The sequence below is a fragment of the Hylobates moloch genome, unplaced genomic scaffold (genome assembly GCF_009828535.3).
Source record: "Hylobates moloch isolate HMO894 unplaced genomic scaffold, HMol_V3 SCAFFOLD_6, whole genome shotgun sequence".
NCBI lineage: Eukaryota > Metazoa > Chordata > Mammalia > Primates > Hylobatidae > Hylobates > Hylobates moloch.
This window is the reverse complement of record NW_026652281.1, coordinates 8,842,719-8,863,357: the sequence shown is the minus strand read 5'-3', so window position 1 is coordinate 8,863,357 and position 20,639 is coordinate 8,842,719. Positions and strand designations below refer to the sequence as shown.

The window sequence follows — 20,639 nt, the reverse complement described above, 5'->3', positions numbered from 1 at the left end:
GCCCCAGCTAAGAGGCAGACTTTCTTGGACACAACCAGCAAACAGAGATGTGGCAGCAGTGTATTCAGCCAGGGTCAGGAAGAGGGCAGTTTCTTTCTCATAATTGAGAAAGGCTTTCCCAAGGCCGGGCGCGGTGGCTCACGCCTGTAATCCCAGCACTTTGGGAGGCCGAGGTGGGAGGATCCCTTGAGGTCAGGAGATTGAGACCATCCTGGCTATCACGGTGAAACTCCGTCTCTACTAAAAATACAAAAAATTAGCTGGGCGGAGTGGCGGGCACCTATAATCCCAGTTACTCGGGAGGCTGAGGCAGGAGAATGGCATGAACCTGGGAGGTGGAGCTTGCAGCGAGCCAAGATCGCACCACTGCACTCCAGGCTGGGCGACAGAGTGAGATAACGTCTCAAACAAACAAAAAAAGAAAAAGAAAGGCTTCCTGGAGGTCTGGGACTTGAGGACCTGCCTGAGTGGCCACAGGGAACTGGCAAGGGGCTGGTCCTGCCACGGTGGGAGTGCAGGGCAAGGATTTGGAGACAGACATGGTTGCCTGAACAAAGCAGGTGCGGAGAGAATTTGCCAAGAAAGAGCAGAGGAAAGAGTCAGGCTTAGGGCTTTTTGTTTTTTTGTTTTTTTCCTGTGTTAAGTCTTATCTGTTCATTGTAGAACACCTGGATAAGTTAAAGAAATAAATGAGAAAGATACCACAGTTAAATTAGCAAAAGGAAACCACTGAAATCATTTTGATATGTTTTTCTCCAGGTGTTTTTGAGTGCGTGTGTGTGGGCAGCGTTTACATATTAGTGATCACCACTTTATAACCTACTCTTTTTTTACTTAACATATGATGCAAGCATTTTCCCAGGTCATTAAATTCTTCTTTTTTTTTTTTTTTTTTTTTTTTGAGACGGAGTCTCGCTCTGTCGCCCAGGCTGGAGTGCAGTGGCGCAATCTCGGCTCACTGCAAGCTCCGCCTCCCGGGTTCACGCCATTCTCCTGCCTCAGCCTCTCCGAGTAGCTGGGACTACAGGCGCCCGCCACCACGCCCGGCTAATTTTTTGTATTTTTAGTAGAGACGGGGTTTCACCGTGGTCTCGATCTCCTGACCTCGTGATCCGCCCGCCTCGGCCTCCCAAAGTGCTGGGATTACAAGCGTGAGCCACCGCGCCCGGCCCAGGTCATTAAATTCTTCTAATGGGTGCATATTATTCCTTCTTGGGGGCATGGCGTAATGTAGACTACCCTACTGTTGGACATTTAGGTTATTTCCAATTTTTGACTATTATAGATAAGGCCCTGATAAGTAACGTCCTGGATAAAATTCTAGAGTTCCTCCCCTACCCTGTATTTTGGTGGCTGTTACTGTTACTATCTTCAGCTAGATTCCCCATTCAAAATTTCTGAGCCAAAGCATAGAAAAACAAGGTAATGGGTGTTTTCTTGAGAGGCCAAAGGTTTGGCTTGATTTATAAGACTGAAACCGAGAAGACAATCTTGGATATTTGAGGCTCAAATGGTCAAAATGGTGGTAGGGCTGAGAAAACACTTTTCTGAGGGAACTGAAAAAACATGGGTATGTGGTAATATCTTTTAGTTCAAATTCTCCCTCCTTCCTCTTCCCTAGTCTTTCCACTTCTCCATATTCTTCCACTCCATACAAACGCATGGTTTTTGTTTGTTTGGTTGGTTTTTGAGACGGAGTCTCACTTTGTCACCCAGGCTGGAGTGCAGTGGCACGATCTCGGCTCACTGCAACCTCTGCCTCCTGGGTTCAAGCGATTCTCCTGCCTCAGCCTCCCAAGTAGCTGGGACTACAGGCATGCGCCACCACACCCGGCTAATTTTTTTGTATTTTTAGTAGAGAAGGAGTTTCACCATGTTGGCCAGGCTGGTCCCGAACTCCTGACCTCAGGTGATCCACCTGCCTCGGCCTCCCAAAGTCCTGCGATTACAGGCGTAAGCCACTGCGCCTGGCCACAAATACATGTTCTTTTTCAGGCATACATTCACACATTCATTCACTCATTCAGTGATAATCAAGGCTGTGCTCACATATAGTGCTGGAAAAAACCAGTGCCTCACTGTCCTCAGGGAGTGTATGGCTTTGTGAAAAACCAGCACAATACAATGGAATGGAGGTGAAAAGTGGGCGTACCCTCTGCAGCCTTAGCCAGGGACGGCCGAAAGGGGAAGGATGGTAGCGGTTGGCAAGGTGAAACAGGTGATCCAAATTTTAAAAGTGGCATGTGCCTGGCCCTCGAGTCAGGAAGCATATGGGAATCTGGAAAACCTGAACTGCCGGGCAGAAGGCGGGGGCCACAGCAAAAGACAGCTTCAAGCCGACCCCCACTTTATCTGCACTCAGGTCAGAAATGAAACTGGCATTAACTAAAGAGAATTCTCCAAAGGTGGCTTCAAGGACAATCAAGGACATTCATTAAAAATATATAGATATTTTTAAATATATATGTAAAATATATATTTTAAAATATATAATATATTAAAATATATAATACATATTTTAAATATATATATTTTTATATCTATATATATGTATCGCTTTTTTGAGATCTAAGTCACATGCCAAAAAACTCACCCACTTAAAATGTACAACTCAGCTGGGCGTGGTGGCTCATGTCTGTAATTCCAGCACTTTGGGAGGCCAAGCTGGGAGTATCGCTTGAGCCCAGGAGTTCGAGACCAGCAGGGCATACATATATAATGATTTGAGTTTAGTATATTGGGAGTTGTGTAACCATCGCTACTACCTAATTTTAGAACATTTTTATCACTCCAAAAAAACCCCTGTACTCATTAGAATTACTCCTCATTCTGCACCGCCCAGTCCTAGGCAACCACAAATCTACCTTCTGTCTCTGCTTATTCTGGACATTTCATATAAATGGAATTATGTAATATATGGGGTTTTTGTGACCCTCCTTTCACTAATTCTGTTTGAAGTTTCATCTATGTTGTTGCACAAATTGCGACTTCTTTACTTTGTACTGCTGAATAACATTCATTGCACAAATATACCACAGTTTGCTTATCCATTTATCAGTTGGTAAGCATTTAGGTTGTTTCTTCTTTTCTTTCTTTTTTTTTTTTTTTTGAGACAGGGTCTCACTCTGTCACCCAGGCTGGAGTACGGAGGCACAATCATGGCTCACTGCAACCTCCTCTCCCCGGGCTGTTGGGATACTCCTGCCTCAGCCTCCGAAGTAGCTGGGACTACAGGCACCCACCACGGCCGGCCAATTTTTTTTTTTATTTTGGGGGTCTCACTATGTTGCCCAGGGTGGTCTCAAACAACTGGGCTCAAGCGATCCTCCCATCTCAGCCTCCCAAAGTGCTGGGAATACAGGTGTGAGCCACCGTGGCCGGCTGTTTCTTCTTTTTGGCTGTCATGAATAGTGCTGCTATGAACGTTTATGTACAAGTTGTGATGTGGACTTGTTTTCATTCTCTTAAGTATATGCCTAGGAGTGGAATTGCTGGGTCACATGATGACTCTATGTTTAACCTTTTGAGGAAACTGCCTAACTGTTTTACAAAGTGGTTGTGGCATTTTTACAATCCCACCAGCAATGTATGAGGGTTCAGTATGTCCACATTCTCCCTAACATTTGGCATTGTCTGCTTTTCCTAGTTTAGCCAGCGTAGTGGGACTGAAGTGACATCTCACTGTGGTTTTGATTTGCACTTCCCTCATGACTAATGACGTTGAGCCTCTTTGCATGTGTTTATTGGCCATTTATGTATCTTCTTTGGAGAAATTCTACTCAAATCCTTTTTTTTTTTTCGAGATGGAGTCTCGCTTTGTCCCTCAGGCTGTAGTGCAGTGGTGCAATCTCAGCTCACTGCAACCTCCACCTCCTGGGTTCAAGTGATTCTCCTCCCTCAGCCTCCTGAGTAGCTGGGACTACAGGCATGCGCTACCACACCCGGCTAATTTTTGTATTTTAGTAGAGATTTTGCCATGTTGCCCAGGCTGGTCTTGAACTCCTGACCTCAAGTGATCCATCCGCCTCACCCTCCCAAAGTGTTGAGATTACAGGCGTGAGCCACTGCGCCCGGCCTCAAATCCTTTTTTAATTGGGGTACTTGTCATTTTATTGTTGAGTTGCAAGAGTTCTTTATATCTAATAGATGTAAACCTTCTATCAAACATATGATTTTCAAATATCTTCTCCCATTCTGTAGCTAGTTTTTTCACTTTCTTGATGATGTTCCCTGAAGTACAAAAGTTTATAAGTTTTTTTTTTTTTTTTTTGAGACAGAGTTTTGCTCTTGTTGCCCAGGCTGGAGTTCAATGGAGCGATGATGATCTTAGCTCCCTGCAACCTCCGCCTCCCAGGTTCAAGCGACTCTCCTGCCTCAGCCTCCCAAGTAGCTGGGATTACAGGTACGTACCACCACACCTGGCTAATTTTGTATTTTTAGTAGAGATGGGGTTTGTCCATGTTGGTCAGGCTGGTCCGAACTCCTGACCTCAGGTGATCCGCCCACCTCGGCCTCCCAAAGTGCTGGGATTACAGGCGTGAGCCACCGCACCTGGCCAGTTTTTATGTTTTGATGAAGTGCAATTTATGTAATTTTTCTTTGATCACTTGCACTTCTGGTGTCGCATCTAGGAAATGGTCATAAAGAATTACTCATGTTTTCTTCAAATAATTTTACCATTTTGGCACTTACATTTATGTCTGCGATCCACTTTGAGTTAATCTTTGTATGCAGTGTGAGGCAGGGGTCCAACTTTGTTCTTTTATACATGGATATCTAGTTGTGCCAACAAAAAAGTCACCATTTGGGGTTGACACATCTTCCAGATAGGGCAAAAAAAAAAGTTGCCCCTTTCCCTCCAACATGTCCTAGATTTTTCCTTCATTCCAAGAGAAGCAGTTGTAGGGCATCTCTCTGCTGGCCCCAGCAAGGCTTCCTTAGTTCAAGACCAGGAAACCCAGATGGATGCCTGTCAGTGGGGGGTCCCATGGCTCTTTCTGCAGTGGAGATTTAAACGACTTCCTCTGTCTTCATCGCGGGGTCCTGGTGAGGTTCAGGTTAGTCCAGCATACCTGTGTTCCATTCAGAGTCACATGTCCTGGTGGGATTCACCAGTATTTTCTTTAGGTGAGTACATCCACTGTGTCCCAGGAGGACTGAAGGGGACTGATGTCTGGGAGTAGGTGGGAAAGCTAGGGGGTGGCTTTGGGACTGGTGGAAGGCCTGGATTGCCTGAAGGTCATCTTGGCATTGTGACTTTGTCTTCAGTCTGCCATTTGGTTGGGGAAAGCAAGATGCCATGGTCTAGTTCAGGGTTATTTGCATTACCATTGGAATTAGTGTTAAGAGGGACAGTGATGTCCATGTTGTTTGTGCACCCTGTCTAGGTAAGGGCAGGAACTGAGCTTGTTTCTTATAATAATTATAACCCCAATAAACGCTAAAGTATATTGACAACTCATGCTGGCCTGAGCACTATGCTTCAGCGCTTCACACATGAACATAAGTTTCCTATTGATGCAAAAAATTAATGCAAACTTGGTAATGCCTTAAAACAACACCAGTTGATTTTCTTAACACTTCTGGGGGTCAGAAATCCAAAATGAGTCTCACAGGGATGAAAACCCAGGTCTTAGCAGGGCTGTTTCTTCTGGAGCCTCTATAGGTGAATCCATTTCCTTGACTTTTCCAGCTTCCTCAGTTTTTAGCTTGTGGCCTCATTCCTTCACCCTCTCTCCCCTGCTTCCATGGTCATACCCAGATAATTCAGGAGACTCTTCCCATATCAAGATCCTTACCTTGACTACCTCTGCAAAGTCCCTTTTGCCGTATAAAGCAACATTCACAGGTTCCAAGGATTAGGACCTGGGTATCTTTGGGGGCCACTACTTAGATGACCACAAGCACCTAGCTCTTAATGCACTCAATAAATATTTGTTGAGTGCTCAATAATTTTAACTGTTTAGCATCGTTGTTGGCAGCCTCTTGGCTCAGTCCTTTCAGGAATGTGTGTTCTCCCTTCCGTCATGTTTGTTCCAATCTCCTCTTCAGTGAGGATTTCCTGGCCCTAATTTAACATCACAGCTTACCCCTCCATCACACACACTCCCAATCCCCGTATCCTGCTTAAGTTTGCTTCTTCCCCATAGCTTTTTGTCATTTAATATATTGTATAATTTTCCCACTATGTTTGTTGGTATTTGTCCACCTTTCTCACTAGGATGTAAGTTTTGTGGGGCAAGGAGTTTCCACATTTCAGTCTGAAATGTCTTCTAGGCATCTGGAACAGTGTCTGGCACATGGCAGGTACTCAGTACACGTGTTGTGGAATTAACGTGTGAACTGAATTGCCTCCCAAAGCCTCATTCAGCTGCAAATCTGGTTCTTTATCTATGGTGGCCAATCTTGGCTTTCATGGCGATGAAGCCATGGCCTGTCGTGAAGGTAATCGATTGTTGAGTAACCTATGGATTATCCTGTTCACTGGGCTCCACCCCATTCCATTAACACACTGGCAATTTTGATCTCTAAAACACAGATGACCTCAATTCTCATCTCCACCAAGACTTGTGAAAGTCTGGGAGGGAAATGAATGGTTTGGCTTTGAATAGTGACTGAAGGTTAAACATTTTAGAATTAAAATGATTGCACAGTTGAGATAGTGATTTGTCCCTGGCTGAAGTTGCCAGTCTGTGATGTTGGGTGTTACCGTTTCCACCAGTGTGCCTGGAGGTAATGAGTTTGTGGTTTCTGGGGTTGGTTAGCCTCAGTTTGTTCACTGTAGAGGGGTCATGAGTACCTGAGGGGGCGTGGTGGAGGGGCTTCAGGGTGCCCATTGGCTTCCTGAAACTGCATGTGACTTTCTGTGTGCATGCGTGTTCTCAAGGACAGTAGAACCCACAGCTTGCCTCACATTCTCAATAGGGAAGTGAAGCACTTCTGCACTGCCCTAGCTCTGAGGATTCGGTAATTCTGTGACTGGTGATATATGGCTGAAATTCACAGGCCGCACACAGCTCAGAAAGGAAAGGCAGTCGTGTGAAAGGTGTGTACCTTCTCCTTGTTCCTATCCCCAGACTAACCAATTGTGTTAAAGATGCCAAACCAGGTGCTGGTCCAAATCTCAAGTGGACTAATCTCAATTTTTATAAGATTGTGGGCATTTCTTGAGGCCTCTAGTATTCTCATAGGTGAAATAGGGATACTTCTAATTTCTTTATTTTTTGTGTAAATATAAAAGTACTTTGAGGGTACAAAATACTATAGAATTACAAAGAATTAATGATAAAGGGAATATATGCCTTTTTTTGTTATGTAGCAACAGACTGTCTTGTTCCCAACTCCATCCATCTATCCATCCATCCACTCTGTAAACATTCATTTCCTCACAGTAAGTATGAAAGCTACCATGTGTGTGACCAAAGCTTTATATGAGACACTTATCCTGGCAGGGCACAGTGGCATGCCTCTGTAATCCCAGCATTTTGGGAGGCTTAGGTGGGAGAATTGCTTGAGGACGGGAGTTCAAGATCAGTCTGGGCAACACAGTAAGACCCCATCTCTAAAATTAAAATTAAAAAAAAACTTATTCTCACAAAAATCATGAATAAACTGAGGTTCAGAGAACCCAGGCCACTTGCTGAAAGTCACACAATACAGCTGGGAAGTGACAGTGCGGACTTTGAACTGAAAATTTAATTCTATCTGATGCCAATGGCAATGTCTGTTAATATCACCCGCCAAAATACTCCTAAGGGAAGTCATCTACAAGGGAAATGGAGGGAAGAGTCTATCTAATATAGCATCTGCAAATCTGTGTTTTACCTTAAAATGCATGCAGAGGTGCAGTGTAGTCCATATTAGACCCACGCTTGTTTTCATATCAAAGAATTTCCCACCAATCTTTAAGTACAAGTGATGCTTTTGAGAATGGTTGTAGCCTAGCGTAGCTCTCAGCCACACTCCCCACCACACACACCATTTTTTGCAAGTCAGACTTTTGTGTTTCAGTCTTATGTCCTGTTGGATTGGAGGCTCTTAGAAGACAAGATCTCAATCTGATTCCTCCTTTCTCCTTCCCAAGACCCAGCCCAGTGTCCAGCATGAAACAAGTACACAGAAAATGAATGTGGCAAAGACTTATTGCATCCCTGCCTGAGTCAGATGGTTACAATGTAGTCCCTGCTCTCAAGACATTTACAATTGAGCTAAAGAGGCCAAGCTTCCAGAAGTGAAAAGGGTCTTCTCAAGACTCTTGGCACACAATTTTAAAAGCTTAGAACTGTCATAAAGCAAGAGAAGAAACAGTAGGTAATTAGACACCAGACAAAGTTCCATTAAATAGGACAAATTTTGTGAAAAGTGACAACCTGTTCCTCTGGAAAGGCAGCATCGTGTCAATTAAAGAGCACACCTTGAAGTCGCAAAGTACAAATTAATGATGTTGAAACCGCTGTTTCCCAAGAGGGAAAAGTGGAAAACACAGTCAGCTGCACTGGATGCCATCTGCTTTGCCAGAGGTTCTCAGTCTTGGATTGATTAGGCTTTGAGGGTCGCATTGAGACCTTTAGCAGCTCAAATGAACCCATGATAGATTTTGAAACACTGAGTGGGCTCTGGGCTTATCGAATTCAATTCCATTCATCAAATATTTCCTGAGTTCACTGTGTAGGTGCTGGGGATGCACAGAGAGGCAGCGATATATGATGAATGGCTCATACACTTTGCAATGAAGCAAAGATTCAAAACCCTGGCTATACCATGAATTAGTTGAGGACATTAGCATAGGACAGGGGTTCACCTCTCTGAGCCTCCATCTTTTTGTTTTTGAGACAGAATCTCACTCTGTCACTCAGGCTGCAGTGCAGTGGTGTGATCTCGGCTCACTGCAACCTCTGCCTCCTGGGTTCAAGCATTTCTGCCTCAGCCTCCCAAGTAGCTGGGATTACAGGCATGCACCACCACATCTAGCTAATTTTTGTATTTTAGTAGAGATGGGGTTTCACCATGTTAGCCAGGCTGGTCTCGAACTCCTGACCTCAGGTGATCTGCCTGCCTCAGCCTCCCAAAGTGCTGAGATTACAGGTGTGAACCACCGTAGCCAGCAAGCCTCCATCTTTTAAACCATAACATGGAGACCCTAATTCTTGTCTTGTAGGTAGTTGCAACGATTCACTGAGGGTAATAAACATAAAGCTCCCTGCACAGGGAATTGCACTGAATAAGAACTTCACAAAGGGGCACTAGGGGAAGTGACATTACAGAAGAATTAAGAAAAAGAGCTCTGGTTTCAAGAAACTCCCAGGCTGAGGTGGGAGGATTGTTTGAGCCCAGGAGTCCAGCCTGGGCAAAATAGTGAGATCCTATCTTGAATTTAAAAAACAAACAAACAATAACTAAATGTTAAAAAAAAAAAAAAAAAGAAACTCCCAGTCTGGTGTAAGGACCAAAATGTTAACAAATAAATGTCATTAGTGTGATGGGTGTGACTATGTTTTTTTAGACTAACACTTACTGAGAATTTACTATGTGCCAGAGACTGCACTACCCAATTGTATCTGGATAAACTTGTTCATTTTTTTTTTTTTTTTTTTTGACAGCGTCTCGCTCTGTCGTCCAGGCTGGAGTGCAGTGGCGCAGTCTTGGCTCACTGCAACCTCTGCCTCCTGCGTTCAAGCAATTCTCCTGCCTCAGCCTCCTGAGTAGCTGGGATTACAGGCGCCTGCCACCATGCCCAGCTAATTTGTGTATATTTAGTAGAGACGGGGTTTCACCACATTGGCCAGGCTGGTCTCAAACTCCTGACCTCAGGTGATCTGCCTGCCTCAGCCTCCCAAAGTGCAGGGACTACAGGCGTGAGCCACCGCACCTGGCCACACTTGTTCATTCTGTGAAAAACCATATAGAGCAGGAATTGCAATTATTCCCAGTGAGGAACCTGAGGCTCGGGCAGCTTAAGTAACATGCCCAGGGTTGCAAAGCTGGAAAGTGATAGAAGCTGGATTTGCACCTTGCAATCTGCCTCCTGAGGTAGATTTCAATGCACAAGCAAGCTGGAAGAGGCTTCACAGAGGTAATGCAGTAAAGGCAAGAGGTTTTTCAGGCATCAAAGTCATAGGAGAGAAGTTCAGGCAGGAGGGAAAAGCAGACACAAAGAGCTGGCAGGATGCATCAGCTGACTCTGTTCAGGAATTCAGGTGGGTCTGTGTGGAGGGTTTGGATGAAGGAAAATGAGCATTCAGAAAATGAGGTTGAGGACGGAGGGAGGGGCCAGATGGTGGACACTTCAAGCGCCAGGCACAAAGACCTGGACTTTTACCGGAGTAAAGGGGTACTAGTTAAGGGTGTTAAAGACATGATCACTGGCATTTAGGGAATGGATTCCACCTGTCTATGTTCATAAAGGAGGTGACTCCACGCAACATGTTTGAATGATCAGGGCACATCAGATTTTCCAACTAAATGACTACTTTTTAGATACTGTTCATGGGCAAGTCTCACTCCCTCCCCTGCTAGCCAATATGTTTCTTAAATTAAATGTTGATTCTAATTGCTTTTGGTTTCCCCTAAGTGCCTGGCATATGGTAGGTGCTTAAAATTTTTTTTTTTTTAATGAATGAGTGATTAAAAGCATGAGTGAATTTACATTTAAGTCTATGAGTCTCTGAAAAGAGATAAATTTTGAGTTGGATTCAAGAAAATGCATGTATTTGAGGTGGATCATAGACCTAATTGTGAAAAGGAAGACAAAAAAAGCTTCTAGAAGAAAGCACAGGAGAATCTCATGATTGCAGAGATTTCTTAAACAGATTATGAAAAGCACCAGCCATAAAAGAAAATATTGATACATTGAACTTCATGAAAACTAAGAATATCTGTTCATCAAGATACCATTTACAGGGCAGAAAGGCGAGCCACAGACTGGGGAAGAAATCTGTCTTTATTTATATATTATTATATATTTAAAATAAAGAACACCTAAATATTAATTTAAAAATCCAACTGTTGGCTGGGCACAGTGGCTCACGCCTGTAATCCCAACACTTCGGGAGGCTGAGGCAGGCAGATCACCTGAGGTTGGGAGTTCGAGACCAGCCTGACCAATGTGGCGAAACCCCATCTCTACTAAAACACAAAATTAGCCGGGCGTGGTGGTGCATGCCTGTAATCCCAGCTACTCGGGAGGCTGAGGCAGGAGAATCGCTTGAATCCCGGAGGTGGAGGTTGCAGTGAGCCAAGGTTGTGGTGAGCTGAAATTGCACCATTGCACTCTAGCCTAGAAAACAAGAGCGAAACTCCATCTCAAAAAAAAAAAAAAAATCCAACAGTTAAAAATGAGAGAAAACTTCAGTAATCACCTAAACCTAAAAAATCACGAAGTGGTCAAAATGCATACAGAAAGGTGCTCAACACCATTATTCATTAGAGAAATACATATTAAAGTAAGACGCCCACCAGGACACCTACACAGCCACCAGGACAGGCATAATTAAAAGACTGATATCACCAATTACTGGAGCATGTGAAGCTACTGGAACTCTCAGACATTACTGTGGGAATATAATTTGGTACAACTACTTTGGAAAACTGGCAGCACCTACTCAAGCTGAACATATGTGCCTACCCTACAACCCAGCAGCTGAACTGTTGGCCATATCCTCCTGTGGAAAAAAGTGCAAATATCCAACCATATATTTTTATTTTATTTATTTATTGCAGATTTATTTATTTATTTATTTGAGATGGAGTCTCGCTCTGTTGCCAAGGCTGGAGTGCAGTGGTACTATCTCGACTCATTGCAACCTCCGCCTCCCAGGTTCAAGGGATTTTCCTGCCTCAACCTTCCGAGTAGCTGGGATTACAGCTGCGTGCCACCACATATGGCTAATTTTTGTATTTTTAGGAGAGACGCCATGTTGGCCAGGCTGGTCTCAAACTCCTGGCCTCAAGTGAGCTGCCCACCTCGGCCTCCCAAAGTGCCAACCATATATTTTTTAAATGTTCATAACAGCTTTATTAGAATAGCCCTGAAGTGGAAATAATTATCTATCCATCGATAGGAAAATGGATAAATATATTGTGGAGTAGTCACACAATGGTATACTCACAGCAATAAAGAACCAACTATTGCTACAAGCAACAAAACGAAAGAATTTTGAAGACATCATATTGAGTAAAAGAAACCAAATGTAAAAATTGAAAAACAGGAAAAACAAATCAATAGTGATACAAGCCATAACAGTGGTTTCTTTTCTTTCTTTTTTTTTTTTCTCTTGAGACAGAGTTTCACTCTTGTTGCCCAGGCTGGAGTGCAGTGGTGCGATCTCAGCTCACTGCAACCTCTGCCTCCCGGGTTCAAGTGATTCTCCTGCCTCAGCCTCCCGAGTAGCTGGGATTACAGGCACCCTCCACCAGCCTGGCTGATTTTTTTTTTTTTTTTTTTTTTAGTAGAGACAGGGTTTCACCATGTAAGCCAGGCTGGTCTTGAACTCCTGAACTTGTGGTCCACCCACCTCGGCCTCCCAAAGTGCTGGGATTACAGACGTGAGCCATTGTGCCCGGCCAGTTTCTTTTGGGTAGTACGGATTGGGAACAGGCCTTAGGGCGCCTCTGGGTTGCTGGAAATGTTCTATATTTTTATGTGGCTGGGGATTTCACACATGTGAAATGTTTCCATTTCACATGGAAACATTCATTCAGCCGTACACTTAAGATTAGTGCACTTTACTGTGTGTTATACCTCAATAAAGACATGTTTAAAAGCTAAATGTATTAAAGTATTAATTAGTTTCAAAACTTACTGGTTAAAGAAGAGGTCTGACATATTTCAGAAAACATAAGGATGGATTTAAACATTAAAAAAAATAAAGGCAAGGAACATGCAATAAAAGGAGTAGAATGGGATGTTTAAAGCCCTGAAGTAGAAAACGAAGATATCAGGTGGAGTTAGAAAATAGACGAAATTCACCAAAATCCCAGCATTAATGTTAGAGAAAAACAAGCAGTGAGACAGTCAGCCAGAACTGGAGAAGGTATTGCTGGTGGGCCCTGACTGGGAGGTGAAGAGACTAATTGAGTTGAAAGTCAACTAGAAGCTAATCATTTTTGAGCTGGGCAAGGGCGCCATTTAAAACAAGCATGATGGTGGTGATAGTAATGATATATGTAACAGCTCTTAGCATTCACTGAACACCTGCTACGGGCCGGATCTTCTCGTCAGCACTTCATCACTGCCATCCCATTTAATCCTCATAACCGCTCTGTGAGAACTGCGATGATTGCCCCAGTTTTACAGAGGGAGAAATTGAAGAAGCAACTTCTAAGTCTGAGAGAACAGACCAAGAGGGAGGTTGTTAGGAAATCCCTTGAGTTAAGTGAATTTAAATGACTTCACAGATATTTAAACAGATCTAAGGCACAGGCGAATTACTTACGTGATGTAAATTCTGCGGAATAATCCAGCTCATCGTACACCCAGTACTACCCTGGCTAGAATTCTAGGGAGAAGACAAGCACCTTTTATATGCTTTCAGGTGTATAAAAACATACAATACACAAACTAAATTTAAAGGGTGAAAAATGCAAAGTGGTGTACCTTCACAGGGGAGAATAAGGTTCTTGCACTGGACCTAGCTTGAAAGAAGTTATTGGGGCAACCTATGCCCAGAGCTGCTATACTGTGACCTTCCAAGGTCTAGAACTTTTATTTCAGGCCCTTTGAATCACTTTTGATAATGCATCTTCCTCCAAGTGGGTTAGGCAGCAAGAGATGAAAAGGTCCAGGAAAATATTCATTCGTTCATTCAATAAGTAAACATTTATTGAGCACATACTATATGCCAGGCATTTCTTTAGAGGCTAGGAATACAGTGATAAAATAAGAATCCTTACCAGGCCTCATGAAACCTTATAATCAGAAGAGGCACAGAATACACTAATAAACATATATAATTTTAGGTAGTGATTACATGCAGTGAAGAAAGATGAAGCCAGTTAAGGGGAAGCATTTATTCAGGAGTGTGCGCCAAGGCCTTTCTGAGGAGCTGACATTGCAGCTCTGATTTAAGAATGAAAGAGCAAGCTATGAGAATTTGAGGAAACAAGAGTTCCAGGCTGAGCAATTAGCCAGTGCAAAAGCCCTGAGGTGGGAATATACTAGGCTTGTTCAAGAAAGAGCAAGAAGGCCAGTTTGGTTGGTGCACACTGAGGAGGGGCGAATGGCAGGAAATGAGGCCATGGAGGAAGCCAGATCACACAGGGCTTTTTAGACCACAGTAAGGGCTTCGGGTTTTTTCCCTAAGTTTGAAGGAAAGCCATGGGAGAGCTTTGAACTGAGAAGTGACTTGATCTGATTACCTTAGGAGGAGAAACAATTCATAAGGGGGCAAGAGAGAAAGCAGGGAGAGCAGTTAGGAGGCTGTTGCAGGCGAGCTGAATGGTACCTGGATCAGCGTGGTCTTGGTGGAGGTGGGGAGAAGTGGCTGGATTCAGAAGTTAGTCTGCAGGGCCGGGCATGGTGGCTCAAACCTGTAATCCCAGCACTTTGGGAGGCCGAGGTGAGTGGATCACCTGAGGTCAGGAGTTCGAGACCAGCCTGACCAACATGGCAAAATATCGTCTCTACTAAAAATACAAAAATTAGCTGGGTGTGGTGGTGGGCGCCTGTAATCCCAGCTACTCGGGAGCCTGAGGAAGGAGAATCACTTGAATCTCAGAGGTGGAGGTTGCAGTCAGCCACTACACTCCAGCCTGGGTGACAGAGCAAGACTCTGTCTCAAAAAAAAAAAAAAAAAGAAAAGAAAAAGAAAAAAAAGTAGTCTGCAGGAAGAGCTGCAGGACTCACTAGAGAACTGGATGAAGGGTATGAGAGACAGAGGTCAAGAATGACCCTAAGTTTCTGTCCCTAGGTAAATGAATGGTGCTGCCATTTACTTGGAAAATGATTAGGTTTAGGGGTAAAATCAGGACTTTTTTTTTTTAAACAGGGCCTCACTCTGTCTCCCAGGCTGGAGTGCAGTGACATGATCATGGCTCCCTGCAGCTTCAACCTCTTGGGCTCAAGTAATCCTCCCACCTCAGCCTCCCAAGTAGCTGGGACTAAAGGTGGGTGTCACCACATCCAGCGAATTTTTTTTTTTAAGTAGAAGCTTACTTTCTGAGGTGTTAAATTCTAGGTTTCTATTATTCAAATGGCAATGTCAAGCAGGCTGATGAATATTTCTGTTTTGAGTTCATTGGGGAAATATGAAAAATAAGATGTGAAGTAATCCCTTGTAAACGGACAAATCTCAATTCTATTAGAATTTTTTCCTTCAGTAAATATTTATTGGGCACCTACTGTGTGTCAGGCACTGTACTGGGTGCTGGGGTAGGGTACACAATGAATTTGGATAGGAACAGTTACTACCTTCATGGAATTTCATTACAATTTAGTTAGTTCACTGGTTTCTGAGACACTTCTCTGAGTACTGTATAAATATATAGAACCAACTCTGAAGCGTTATAAATACTGAGATGTTCTCTGACTCAGCAATTTGGAAGAGCCTAGACTTTTTTTGGAAAGAAAAGAGCTATATATAGATTTGGACAAATGAAAGATTTACCCAATAAAATATCTGAAGACTACCTTAAAATGAATCAGAAGAGACTCTCAAACAAATGAATGTTTACGACAAGTCGACTTGGTGTAATGGAAAAGCTTACAGGGCTGGAAAGCAGAAGATCTAGACCTCAGTCTGTTCTGCCCTGACTGGGTCACACCTATAACCTTGACTGAGTCATTTGCTCATCTGTACTTTGGTTTTCTCTTCAATAAGATGAATCCGTTGGACTTGATATTTGCTAAAGAATTTTCAAACTGTTAATATTTTCTTTGCATTATTTCTCTTACTGGACTCTCTAGGTAGTTTTCCGGAAATAAAAGCCCAAACCCCCAAGTGGATTCCTCTCTTGAGGGCTCATTTTTCAAAGCAAAAGAAAGCTTTTTTTTTCCTTTTTGAAAAAAGAAATTGCTTTCTTGTTTTTTTAATGATTGTAAAAACTTATGCATGATCAGTACAGAAAATAGAAATCGTGGAAAATACAGAGTAAAAGCTTCTATAACACTGAGACAACTATGCTTTCACCATCACTGTATCTGTAGCAGGTATCATACAGCAGGTGCTTTAAGAACAGTTGATGAATGAATGATTACTGTTAATATACTGCAAACATCCTTTTTGGTCTTCAGACCAAAAACGAATACATAAATAAATCCTTTCTCTGGGTTGTTTCACCTCTAAACCAGAAGAGCTCAGTAAAGCCACCAGAGACTGAAATTGTTAGGACAATATCAAATCTCTTACACTGTAATATGTTTCACAATGACAGTTGATATCTGATGCCTATGGAATATAAGGAAACAATAACATTTAATCCATCATTCTGATAGGCACAATATCAAGGGTGGCTCAGTTTGAGCAATATCAAGAAAGTCTGCACCACAGTCCACAGTACTTCAGCTCAAGCAAGAGTGGCTCCGGCAGCACTGGGAGAGGTGGCTCTGCCTCCTGAATCCTTCTTCCCACACGTGGGCCCTCTTCCTTGCCCACAGCACCAGGAGGAGCTTTCTGGGGCACGTGAATTCCAGTCTACATGTTTTATTGGCAACCTAGCATCCATTTGATTGTCAACTACATTTTCAGTAAACTAATCGTTTCCTGATTACCTCTGAACATGAATTATAGCCAGATCTTGTCTGTAGACCCATGCTACATTTTTCCCCCAAATGGAATTAGTTGCTAATGTTGAAAATCCAGAATATTCAACATGTAAGACTGAATTTTCAGAATCTCTTAAAAAGTTGTTAGATCCACCACCACTGGGCCCCTATCGCACAGAGCAATCAATTAGAGCTGAGGAGCGTGTGCTCTTCAGCTCCCATAAGCCCACCTACTCCTGTTGTCTGACATCCTACATCCCACAGTTTGCTTTGCTAATTTACCTAATACGCTCCTGCTACACATCAGGCACTGTGTAAGTCCTGGGAACATAGGTAGATAAGGCAAAGCTCCTGCCTTGGAGGAGCTCACAACCCAGCAATGGAAATGACTTACAAACCAGTAAATTACAGTCCACAGTATGGTGAGTACAGCACAGCAGCAGGAGCATGCAGAGGGCTGACCCACTCTGTCCTGGGAAGCCAGCTGAAGATTTCCTGAAGGCCATGTTTAAGCTGGGTTTTGAAGGATGAATAAGAGTTCACCAGGCTGATGGAGTGGTGGGGAATACTAGGAACAGTGTGGGTGGTATTAAAAGTATATATAAGGTCTTATTCTGCTTAGCTGCCTGTTGCACAGATGATCCTCTCAAGCCAGCAACTACCTTTTTCTTGATGGTCATTCCATTTCCTCCTTCTATCAAAACAACAGGGAAGGTTCACCTTTACCTGGAAAAGCCTGCCTGATAAATCCCCATTCACCTCCAGTTACTTCAACTAAGGCAGCCTTCCTACTCGGATAATTGGTTACCTGACTGTGATCCTATTATTGAAGCTCTTTGTTTTGGAACCTCTGATATTTAAAGAATAGACTAGCACACCAAGGAATTAATAAGTACTTATCAAATATCTACATTGTGTAGAGAACTCTCCCTGGTTTTTGACCTTAAAAATGGCAAATACAAATTAACTAAGAACAGACAGAGAATACAGTTCAGAAAACATTTATTTTATGTTTTATTTTTTTGAGACAGAGTCTTGCTCTGTCACCCAGGCTGGAGTGCAATGGCGCGATCTCGGCTCACTGCAACCTCTGTCTCCCGGGCTCAAGCGATTCTCCTGCCTCAGCCTCCTGAGCAGTGGGGAATTACAGGTGCCCGCCACCACGCCTGGCTAATTTTTGTATTTTTAGTAGAGACGGCGTTTTACCATGTTGGCCAGCTGGTCTCGAACTTCTGACCTCGTGATCCACCCACCTCGGCCTCCCAAGAAACATTTATTAAGTCTCTGATATTCAGGTGTTTTTCTTTTTTTTTTAATCCCTCCATCCATCCAACATTCAGTTAGCACTATTACGCACCAAGTACTGTGCTTGGCACCTGGAAATCATGCTGAGCTACAATAAACATAGTATAGCAGGTGACATGGATAAATAAACCCATTATCAAAAGTTTCTTGCTGCAGCAATGTTCAAAATACAGCAACTGCTTGGAGAAAGGAATGTCAGCTGCTCCCAGGGATACTGGGCAGGTATCACGGAGAAGATAAGTCCGAGCTGCTTGTCTTGTGTGTTTCTTACCTTTTTAAATATATTTTTCGGCCAGATGTGGTGGCTCCTGCCTGTAATTCCAGCACTTTGGGAGGCCAAGGTGGGCGGATCACAAGGTCAGGAGTTTGAGACCAGCCTGGCCAATATAGTAAAACCCCATCTCTACTAAAGATACAAAAATTAGCCAGGCATGGTGGCACACACCTGTAGTCCCAGCTACTTGGGAGGCTGAGGCAGGAGACCCACTTGAACATGGGAGGCGGAGGTCACAGTGAGCAGAGATTGCACCACTGCACTCCAGCCTGGGCAATAGAGCGAGACTCCATCTCAAAAAAAAAAAAGGAAAGAAAAAGAAAATATTTTTCAACATCCACAAAAATATAGAAACAGTACAACGAATCTCCACATCCCCATTAAACATTCATAATATAGAGACAGTACAACGAATCTCCGCATCCCCATTACGCGGCTTTAACAATTAGTAACTTGTGGCCACTTTTAACTCATCTACACTCCCATCTGCTTCCCCATCCCTTTGTTTTGTTTTGAAGCAAATCCTAGACATCTTTATCGTTTCATCTGGGAACTCTGAGCTGCATTTATAGAAGGAAGTGGAAATGCATGTGTCTTCCACAGCCGTCCCCTCCCCATCTATTCTTCTGCCCTGAAAACAGTTAGATACTCGGATTCCTGCCAGTGACTCCAAAGCCTTGGCTGGTTCAGGGTAAATACCCAAGACTTTATTGGAGCCTTTCCGCTGGTTGAAGGACAAGACTGGACTGCTTCAGTGAAAATTCCATCCTGTGTTGACTGGAATGCTGGCCACAATTCTAATGATCCGGATTCCTCATAAAATTGCTAATTTTTTAGAGGCTTATGGAGTATCTAACGTTTGCACAAAATGGTAGCTACATTCCACACTCCCACGTGCCCTGAGCAACCTCCAGGGAAACTTCAGATACTGTGGGGCTTGGCCTGCCCGCTGAGCTGATCCCGCGATCCTTTCTGTCACAGCTTTGATCTTCACTGGGTTGGGAGCCTGTCTGAATCTAAACATCTGCCTCTCTACTGCCCACCCCTTCAGCATTTCCTAGCTCTCCCTTAAAGGTAAAAACATGCAGTTTCTCAACCAGAATATTTATCTTTGACTTCCTCTCCCTCATAATTTCTTTTAAAACAATCCAGTATGTCCACCCTCCCCCATCACCCTTTCATCCAGGTGCCCATTCCCTCTCTCAAGTCCTGCAACACCTAAGCATCGATCTGCCTTTAGCACATCCATCCCCGCCTTATTCTCCACGCAGGAGCTGAGTTATCTGCACAAAACCCCCTGCTAAATACGGTACTTCCATGGTTCTTCACCCCTGTAGAAACCAAACTCCTTCCCACACCAAGGAGGCCCTGCAAAATTTAAGGCTTCCTTCGGACTTCCCCAGCTTCATCTGCTACGTCTCCTTCCTAGCCCGCAACCAAAACCATCTTTTCCGGGTCTGTTTTCTCGGGTTTTTGTGCTCTCACCTGGGCAGCTCCTTTTCTCTCATAAATAAAGCAAGCTACAGCGACTGCGCCCCTACTTCCAAACATCATCTCATGAGTCCAGAACAACACTAAGAATTCGCTTTCATTCTGCAGAAGGAAAAACTGAGGATGGGCACCTTACCCATGGCCACACAGCTAGTAAGTGGAAGAGCTGCAACCAGGATTCAAACTCGCGGCTCCAGAGGCCACAGGCTTAACCACAGAATCCTAACCCGCCCGCACATCCCTCCATCGCAGCAGCGACCTATCTCATCCGCATACACCTTCCGCTGCACCCAGCCGGAGCTGGTCAGGAGGGCGCAGGAAGGAGGCTTCTGATTGGCCGCCTCCAGCAGCGGAGGGGAGAGGGCGGGGAGCGACGGTGCGGGGGCGTCGCGGAGAAATGACTTCATGACGCGGCTTCTTAAAGGCGCCGGGCCAGCGCGCCGCGGATGGCACAGGCACGTTCCGGGGGCTCCAGCTTCTGTTCAGAGCGCAGAGAGCCGGGCCGGGCGGGCGCGCGCGCGCGGGACTCGGGCGGCTCGAAGGGTCCGGCCGGGCGGTGTCGGGAGCCGGACCCGCCGGCAGAGGAGCGGGCGCCGCGATGGCTGAGGGCAGTGCCGTGTCTGACCCTCAGCACGCCGCGCGTCTGCTGCGAGCGCTCAGCTCTTTCCGCGAGGAGTCTCGCTTCTGCGACGCGCACCTAGTCCTCGACGGGGAGGAGATCCCGGTGCAGAAGAACATCCTGGCGGCGGCCAGCCCCTACATCAGGTGGGGAGGGGGCTACGGCGGGCGGGTGCGGCGGTGCTGCCCGGGGCCGGAGGCGGGGCGGCCGGGCCGGGCGTGGCCCCCAGACCCTGTCCCCTGTCCCTGGCG

General features: G+C 44.6%; 1 protein-coding gene across 1 annotated transcript in view; it reads left to right on the top strand.

Annotated features, from left to right (window-relative positions):
- The first annotated feature begins 20,214 nt into the window (after positions 1–20,214).
- GAN (gigaxonin) overlaps positions 20,215–20,639 on the top strand; it is a 49,790-nt gene continuing 49,365 nt past the window's right edge. The window contains exon 1 of the mRNA XM_032156343.2: positions 20,215–20,534. Within this exon, the coding sequence (XP_032012234.1) occupies positions 20,368–20,534 (167 nt within the window). The 5' untranslated portion in view covers positions 20,215–20,367. The remainder of the gene's footprint in view (positions 20,535–20,639) is intronic.